The sequence below is a fragment of the Lissotriton helveticus genome, chromosome 3_1 (assembly GCF_964261635.1).
Source record: "Lissotriton helveticus chromosome 3_1, aLisHel1.1, whole genome shotgun sequence".
NCBI classification, from domain to species: Eukaryota; Metazoa; Chordata; class Amphibia; order Caudata; family Salamandridae; genus Lissotriton; species Lissotriton helveticus.
The window spans coordinates 1020779060-1020787971 of record NC_136061.1 but is presented as its reverse complement, the minus strand read 5'-3'; the positions used below and the strand labels follow the sequence as shown (position 1 = coordinate 1020787971).

Below are 8912 nucleotides of genomic sequence, written 5' to 3'. Positions count from 1 at the left end.
TATCTTAGGTAAAATCGTCATTTAGATAGCAGCTATCCGTCCAAGCCACGAGATAGGATAATGCTTCCATCTCTGCAGGTCCAATCGGACCTGGGATTGTAACTTGGCGGCGTTGGGATTTAGTGTTTCTGCCCAGCTGGTTTACTTATGAAGGCTAGTGGTGGGTTTGAAAGTATCAGGTATTTTCAATGAAAGCGACCACAGCTTACCAAATCTACTTTATGATGTCTCAAAGTTCTTCCACCCAACCTGTGTCAGCACAAAGTGCAACCTCAAAGGCTCTATTTAAAACAGGAAGTGTGTTTCAGAGGCGGGGTCAGCCACAACTACGTGATAATGTTGCCATATTCCTTGAAGAGAGGAAATAAAGAGATCGATACAAATGTTTCACATTATTATAAAGATTTATTTGGATAAAAAATGTTAAACAGAGCAATGCATTTTTAGTATTTTTTTGGCAATTTTACTGCAAATTTAAATACATATAGTAACTTTTGTGCTAAAATGCTGCATTTAGTTCATTATGCCATCAAACCTCCCTGCTGCAAAACAAGCAGAGAGATGAAATACACAAACGGCTGCTGCCCGGGACATCTTGAGGTACTGCTAATACCTCAGCAAGTGCAGACCCTCCAAGGGGAAAACATAATTCAGAGTCAAGCTGCTGAAAAGTGGTATGTAGGAGAAGGAAGCAAAACTCTGCTACCTGTATCTGGGTATGTTGTGTGTACCTATGAGTTTATGAGGCGCAAAATGAAGTAAAGCGGAGAACAGCCAGTGTGACTGTCATCTAAGTTTAGTTTTTAATTTCTTATGACACCAAACTTTTTGGTACCATCAGACGTATTTCTGTATAATTATATAATTTATTTATTGATAATGAAATATGTAGCTATTATTCTAAAGCTGTTGTTTAAATTTGATTCTCCTATAGTGCCACATTTGTACAAAGACATTTAGAAATATCTTTAATTGCCTTTGTTTGTTCAAGCCTTTGTATGTACTACATTTAGACATTAACACACAACAAGTAATCCAACATTATAATGCGGTAAAAGTTGATGACTGGTCTACAGTACAAGTTAAGTTTACATAAATGGTAGTTTTACACTCAAATGGGGTAAGTGCATTTCCCTCTACATGTATTTTGGCATAAAAAAAGAAAAAAGTAAGAAACAATCAGATAATGACAAAAAAGTAGCATGGCTTTGTAAAAAAGAAATAATAAAGGCACGGCAAGAGCAGAAAATCAGCTTCTTGTTGAGGATTACTGAGGATCCCATGGATATTACTTTAGCTACAGTAATACCATACCAGCACAAAAAGTACACATTTCCATGTTGCACGGTGCCAACAGGCCCTTTGTCATTGAGATTTTCTCTGCACAGCAGAAAAGATAGTCTTCGCATAAATATCCTCAAGTTCTTTTAAAATGTGGCTTCAATAGCCCTTTGGAAGTCAGCAAACAAGCAGCGAATGGCTAGGAATGCGATAAACATGCAGCTATTACAAGGCATCCTAAACTTTGAAGCCAATTGACTTTCTTAACTGGAAAGGGGCAGCTCGGTCCGAACCACTGGGCATCAAAAATAGTACATTATGCAATAATCTGTTTTAACAATGGTTTTTTAAACAGACGTTCTTAAACCCAGCTTCAGGACTCAGTGTACATCTTTCATTGAATTGGATCCTGGAATTTAAGATCCACAAAGACCTAGCTGGCTGTGTAATCTAGCAAATTAACAAATATATGAACTATGACAACATGAGTTGAAATTTGGGAAATAGATTTTCAAACAGTTCACATGGTTCATAAAAAGTGATAAAGCTAGGTTGGTGGATTTCAACCACTTTTGCATAGTAAGTTTTGCACAGACACAAAAGTGACAGCAGCAATCCAAATAAGATTTGGCACCCATTTCACCTTGGTATAGGTGGCAGTGGGGGAGCTCCTCTTTCTTTCCTGCCGGAGCTACCTAAAAGAAAAAGAGCATTATGTACACTTTTGTCATGAATACAATTGCATTATTCTATGAACACATATGAAGTTGCAGAACGAATTCTGTGTCTGCCCTGTTTTGTATACCTGTTAAGAGTGCGGATCACTTTGTATTATATGTGTAGACATGTAGATAGATAGTACATATGCACTTTATTACTGTTTAAAAAGTTTTGGGAAAGGACCATTTCTCACTAGAGAAACCTGCCCTCTATCGACAATGTCAACAAATGCTTGAATTACTTGCCTATAATTCTCTTACTCTATGTCCATTCTTCCATGTTTCAATCACTACAGATGAGGAATCCAACCTCCCAAAGACGGGCAGTCCACTCACCTATACCAATCCAAAACATGTTTTTCCATCTGGAAAGAATTAGTTTCAAAAAGCCAGTTAGGAGCAAGTTTGGAACCGGTTTTCCTTCCCCTCAACAAACAAAGGACAGAAACCTGTAATAGTGTTGGGAGTAGTATGATAGGACCACAGCACATTGTTAATAGATTGAACTAAGGGTTTAGTAGATACAATAGCTAACTTTAAGGCTTCCTTAATCATCCTATTACTATGTTCCACCAACCCATTGGCACAAGGATAGTATAAAGGGGTTGTCACATGTTTAAGGGCTAAACTTTGGAGAACATTCCTAATTTCTTCTAAAACTAGTTGTACTCCTTCACCTGTGAAAACTTCAGACAAGAAACAAATAAGAGTTTTTGTATCAATAGGTTTTACAAACTTGACAGTAATCCTCTTCGAAAAATAATCTACTAAAAAAAGAATAAATTTCTCCTGCATTCCTGTCACTTGTAAAGGGCCAATTATGCCTAACCCCAATTTTTCCCACGCTTTAATAGGAACTTCCACTGGTTGTAAAGGGGCCCTTCAAGTACTCCTAGTATTATCACTTAAACCACAAGCATTACAAAGGTAATAAATAGCCTTACAGTTAGCTATGGTATCTACTACACCCATAGTTCAATCTACTAAGAATATGCTATGGTCCTATCATACTACTCCCAACACTGTGACAGGTTGCTCTCCTTTCTGTTTGTTGAGGGAAAGAAAACCAGGTTCTAAACTTACTCCTAACTGGCTTTTTGAAAATAATTTTTTCCATATGGAAAAACATTAGCTCGAATACAAAACGTGTCAAACATCAAAGTAGATATAAAAAGGATAATGACACCGTTAGCTTTCTCATTTCAGACATAACAGATGAGGAATACTCAAGCTAAATCAAGAAGGTAAATGTTAAAATGGAAGCCCAAAGAACTCCATGATATGATTTAGGTAAGAAGGTTTATTCACGTTAACAGGTGCTCCCAACAAACAGTTTGATGGGGCATGGAATTATGATACAAAGGTGGGGAAAAACAGCTCGGAAATACCAACTACGCAATTTACAGAAAATGCTAAACAAAGAAGTAAATATATAAATATACAGAAATTACAACAGTACTGTTCCTGTAGAAGAAAGAAAAGGAAAGAGGCTAGGTTGGAGAACCCACAGGGATCCTAGTCATTATTTCTTAGTTTCCTCACACATCCAAATGGATATCATGCTTCATCATAGGGCGGGCTCCTCGTCAGGTCAGCACTGCAATGCAAAAAGGATCTTTATTGGAGTTCTTTCTAGTTTTAAGCCGTAATGATGCAGGACAGTGTGAAATGTGTAGGGTAGAGTAAATGCAAAATAATGTGCAAAATGAATTAAAATGGTCAAAGGCATACCAAACTGGTTTTATTGTGATGGTTCCCTTGGCAGAGTTAAAAACAATGAAAAGGGGCTATTATAAGGGCTCATGGACCAAGATAGCCTTAACGTATATGTGCAGTCAAGTCGGCAAGTTTCACACCTATCGGTCCCACCAGTTCTTCAGCCTTTCTTCTGGACATAGAAGATCCCTACTCCACACCTATGGAGTGATGTATAGTGCCAGGTACTTTCAAATATGAAAGTACCTTGTTATATGATTGTCCAACCTAGCTAAAACATAGAAAGATATTACAAAACCAGCTTTTATAACATTTGTCAATTGGTGCTTCTCATGTACCACACTGATTGCTCAAGTCTCCTCATGGTAGACATACTCGTGCTTTAAAAAGGATGCTCAAAGTTGCAGCAAAGTGGAGGGTGTTCATACATACAGCAAGCCAGGCAAGTGGACATGCGTTTAAAAAACAAGCAACATGGATTTGAGACGTACAAAAAATGACAGAACAGATATAAGGTAGTGAAGTCTTCATAGACAAGAACAGGGATCTTACCGTTTTTAATCAATCGGTCAGGCCCCTTAGGTCAAAAGTAATAGGTAGTGCACTGCTGCACAAAACCGTCAAAACACAGTAAAGAAGTATCAGCATTAAGGAGTAAGAATTGCTCCGGAGGTATGTTATGTGCTCACGAGGTCCTAAGCAGAAAGCACCAGAGAACTACCACACCTCTGCTCATCTGGAACGGGAATGCAAGAAGGCGAGTGAGCAGTATTTAAAGTTTAACCATCCCCTGTAATTGGAACAAGATGTTGTCAATAACTGCCTCAGCCTCGGACATCCTGTAGTAGGTGGGCGGTGCTGCCCGGAACCAATTATCTGGTGTGATGGGGATCCGTCTTTATATTTATACGCAATCTGTCAACACAAGTCACGGTGAAGAGTATCAATTGCACAATTACTGAACTCCGTGCCCTGGATTCTGTCACATGAAGGATGTGTAATACTTGAAGACATATTGTATTTGTCTACTTTTTTTATACTCTCTTTCTTAGGATGTGTTTTTGATTGTTTCTTTTTATTTCTACAAATGTTTTTAATAGAAATGTGTTGTACTGTATAGGGATTTTGTTTTTTCCAGAAACCCAAAACCCTTTTTAAGAAGAATAAATGAATGAAAATATTTTTGTTTAAAACGGAGGTTCCTGCTATTCCTTGTTTTATATGGTTCAATTGCCTCTTTGAAGGATTAGTGTATTAAGGGAGGGAGATGTTTGGTTTGCATATGACAGTTTGATTGTTGGCTGAGTGTGGAAGAAGATACCTAAAGGGAAACTACTTACTTGTTCTTGTATGTTTAGGCCTGGAAATATCTAGTTACATAGTTATGAGAAGCTCTTCAAACAACTGAGGTCCGTTGTGTGCATGCGAACCAGTTAAAGGTACAGAGTTCACTGACGTGGCGGTAACCTGCTTACGCATGCATGGAGGAATGATGAACTGTCTGTGGGTCCCCCCCAAAAAGATGAATGCAGCTGCAATATTGAACTAATAATTATACTCCTACACAGTCCGGGTAAGGAAGCCCACCAGAACATGAGGCCCAACCAGATGATAAAGGGTCCCGGATGGTACCAGGTCCATGCTCGTGACAATTCCCAAACATAAGGAAGTTGCTGTGAGGGTCGGTTAACCAGACAAATCACTTTTAAGGCAAGAGATGATGCTTCCATAGGTTATTTGAGCTATCCCCTTGCCAGGGAGGCTTACAACATAGAGGCAATGTCTACAATAATAGAGAAACACTTGAGGGAGATATGTTGGCATTAGCCAGCATGAGATGTTGAAAAGTTGAATCATAAATTAATGCGAAGGGGGCAGTAGCCTAACAGTACATATATCCTCTGTGATAGGTAGTAACAGGGTGAACTGCAAATGGTTACAATTCACACCGCGGTATATCATCATTTAGACACTAAGTGTTGGTAGAGAGGCAGAACACCTATTGTAATTCTCTTCTAAAGAGGGTCAAACTACTCCATAGGTGGTTGGTTCCCAAGATAGTCCACCTCAGATCATCAGATGTATGATTGGAATCGCAGAAATGGACAGATTTGTTATGGTGTTGCGTTTGAAGTGGATATTGCTGCGGTATTCCATCCTTCTAGTTTTTACCGGTGTAGTGGTCATTCCCACATATTGCAGGTCACAGGGGCAGGTTATAAGATAGACACAATTCTTGGTAATACAATTAGTGTGACTCCTTTGTGAACAAATCTGCCCCAGGCAAAGTTGGATCTCTTTGGTACATCTGGTCAAGTGGCAAACACAACAAGAACCAAATGGGTAAAGACCCATGACAGAAGGTAGAGTTTAAAAGGAATTCTGTTTTGGTATGAGTGTGGTTCTCGTCTTGGTGTGTATCAAGAAGTCTTTAAAATTCTGGGTACACTTAAAGGAGAAGCGGGGTCGTGAAATTTCCAGGGACCATGAGTGTAAAATAGCCAGTGCTTCATGAGGATGCCTTGTGTGCAGTTGGAATTAGAGGTAAAGGTGGTCACACAGGTTAGAACGTTCTCCATAGGTCGGTTGTTGCTCTTCAGCAAGTGTTCACTTGCCTGGCCTTCTGTATGTATGTATGAACATCCTCCACTTTGCAGCAACTCTTAAGAGCCCTTTTTAAAGCATGAGTATGTCTACCATGGAGAGAATTGAGCAGTCAGTGTGCTATATGAGAAGCACCGATTTATAAATATTATGAAAACTGGTTATATAATTCTTTCTATGCTTTATCTAGGTTGGATAATCATATAATAAGGTATTTTTCCTATTGTGCATTACCTGGAACTACACATCACTCCCTAGGTGTGGGGTAGGGATCTTCTAGGTCATGAAGAAAAGCCAAGGATCCGGTGGGATCTATAGGTGTGAAACTTGTCGACCTGACTGCACATACACGTTAAGGCTATCATGATCCATTGAGCTTTAGGATAGCCCCTTCTCATGGTTTTTAACTCTGCCAAGGGAACCATCACATTAAATCCAGTTCGGTATCCCTTAGACAGTTTTATTCAAGTTAACACTTTATTTTGCACCCAGAGGAAATGGTGAAAATGCAAAAAGGATTTACCAAGACCATCGACATGAGAATGCATTTATCTCCCTAGCCCGCTCTTCCTGAACCATTGAACAGAAGCTTGGAAAAAGGGAGTTCCGTTGGTCTACAAAAATGTCTAAAACTGGTGTGACCACCTCATACAAATCTTGTGACATAATAAGGACTCTTGAGAAGATGGACACTTTCTGCTGAGTATTTCTGCTAATAAATTCTGCACACCTTTTTTTTTAAACTTTATTTTCCATTTCCAAAATACAAAAAGTCTCAGCATTCAGATATGTAGTACACTACCGCACCGCAGTAAGTAACTCCACGTTGAATCATACAGTGAACATTGAATACATTTGCCGAGATCGTCTCCCCCACCTTCCAACCGGCTTTGCATCAGTAACTGACTATCTATGTAACCAGAACACCCAGGCAATGCTTTCCAACCCCACAATATTCATCTATAATCTGAGAAGGTTGAGTCCAACCCCCGTAAGATAAAATATATATAAGAATGGGTGCATCTGAGAGGCGTATGCCGACCTTGTAGTGTGTCACCCCATTCCTGTGGGGACCAGCCCATCCAGGGGTTGTGAAGAGGGGGTGGTGTTCAGGTCCACGTACAGATCACTATTCGTGTTACAGTAGGCTAAACTCTGAGGCCAGGCCTTTGTCATGGGAGGGAATTCTGCACACCTTTAATATGAGCTACAGATAGAGATCCAAAGAATTTCTCTGCCCAGCGAAAAATAGCTGTCAAAATCTTATAAAGTGATATTAAATATGCTCCTCTGTGACTGACTATATACAATTTGGTTGTCCTATTTGCCATCCTGAGCAGAACTACCTTTCCCATCAAAGATGGGGCAAATTCCATTTGAGCCAAGCAAATCACCTTCAGTTACCTACAAATATATGAATGTCTCCTTTTCAAATGATACCATTGTATTGTAATTTTGGAGAGTCTGCAGCAGCAAATAAACTGGACTCTTGTTAATTTATATGTGCTAGTCTAGAAACAGAAGTAACACAATGCAATTTCTGTGCATCAGCCCCATTAGAAAGATGTCTCACCAGTTTTCCTTGCTAAAGCACAGAATCTTCTTGCATTTTCTGCAATATGTTGTAAGTATTGTCACCATGGACATGGAACCACCTCTCCCTGCTGCCGACTCTGGCGCTTTACCTGTACAATACTTATTGGGGATTAAGACACATCGGTGCTCTATTAAGCCGCTTGTTTTGAAGGAGTATGGGCCACAATGTCTTTTCTGCAGTACTTTATTGCATAATGTGTACGTTCACTTTCGTTTATGCCCTTGGATGAAAAAAGAACTTCCAAGCAACTGACTCTGGCTTGATTTTTAGGGATTTCAGAAGTTGAATGAATTTTAGTAACATCACCTTCTTCCAGTCCAGCTGGTGGAGGTTGTGTGCTGCAGCATGCTACCTTTTTCAGTCTGGGTGTTGAGTTCCTTGGACATCTTCATTTGTAGTTAAAGTAGATAGATGTGCTAAAATGTTCTGCTCTCCGCAGAGTAGAATTCAAAATGTGTCTCAAAATGGTAGTGCCATAGTTTGTTTGGATCTGTATTTCTTTCCACTTCTACTCAGGCTTCTCCTTTCTTTTATTTTTCGCAGAGGGCTTGTAAATAGCACCAGAAGGCGGACCTTTCATTCTAAGTATCGCAGCATTAGGACTAAGCACTGCAAATCATGTGATATTTTGGTAAAATCAGAGTTTGGTAGCCATGTGTCTAGATTTCCATGTGAGGCACTCGCTCTCCAAGTAACAAGTTCAATCTTGGTGTCCCTTGTTGGTGACCTCTGAACTGTAACTGGTGATGAGGAGCACCAATTAATTTAGATCTGACAGTGGCATTCAACAGTTAACCATGCAGTACTTCATCTGCTGGAGAGTTGGGCCTATGGTGGGATAGTCCGCTGAAGTCAATCACCTCTGGTGGCAGCTAGCTGCTGGCTCTCTTTACCCTTTTGACTTTCAGATTCAACCTCTCTCCTGTCGAGTTTAACAGGGTGCTCAAAGTTACTAAGAAACGTACAGTTCTCCTAGCTAAGGTTATGTTATGTAA

The 8912-nt window shown here is 39.7% G+C and overlaps 1 protein-coding gene across 4 annotated transcripts in view; it reads right to left on the bottom strand.

Annotated features, from left to right (window-relative positions):
• Window positions 1–385: 385 nt before the first annotated feature.
• WIPF1 (WAS/WASL interacting protein family member 1) overlaps window positions 386–8912 on the bottom strand; it is a 550722-nt gene continuing 542195 nt past the window's right edge. For all 4 annotated transcript variants that reach the window (XM_078681536.1, XM_078681535.1, XM_078681538.1 and 1 more), the window contains one exon: window positions 386–1976. In XM_078681536.1, the coding sequence (XP_078537662.1) occupies window positions 1921–1976 (56 nt within the window). In that variant the 3' untranslated portion in view covers window positions 386–1920. The remainder of the gene's footprint in view (window positions 1977–8912) is intronic.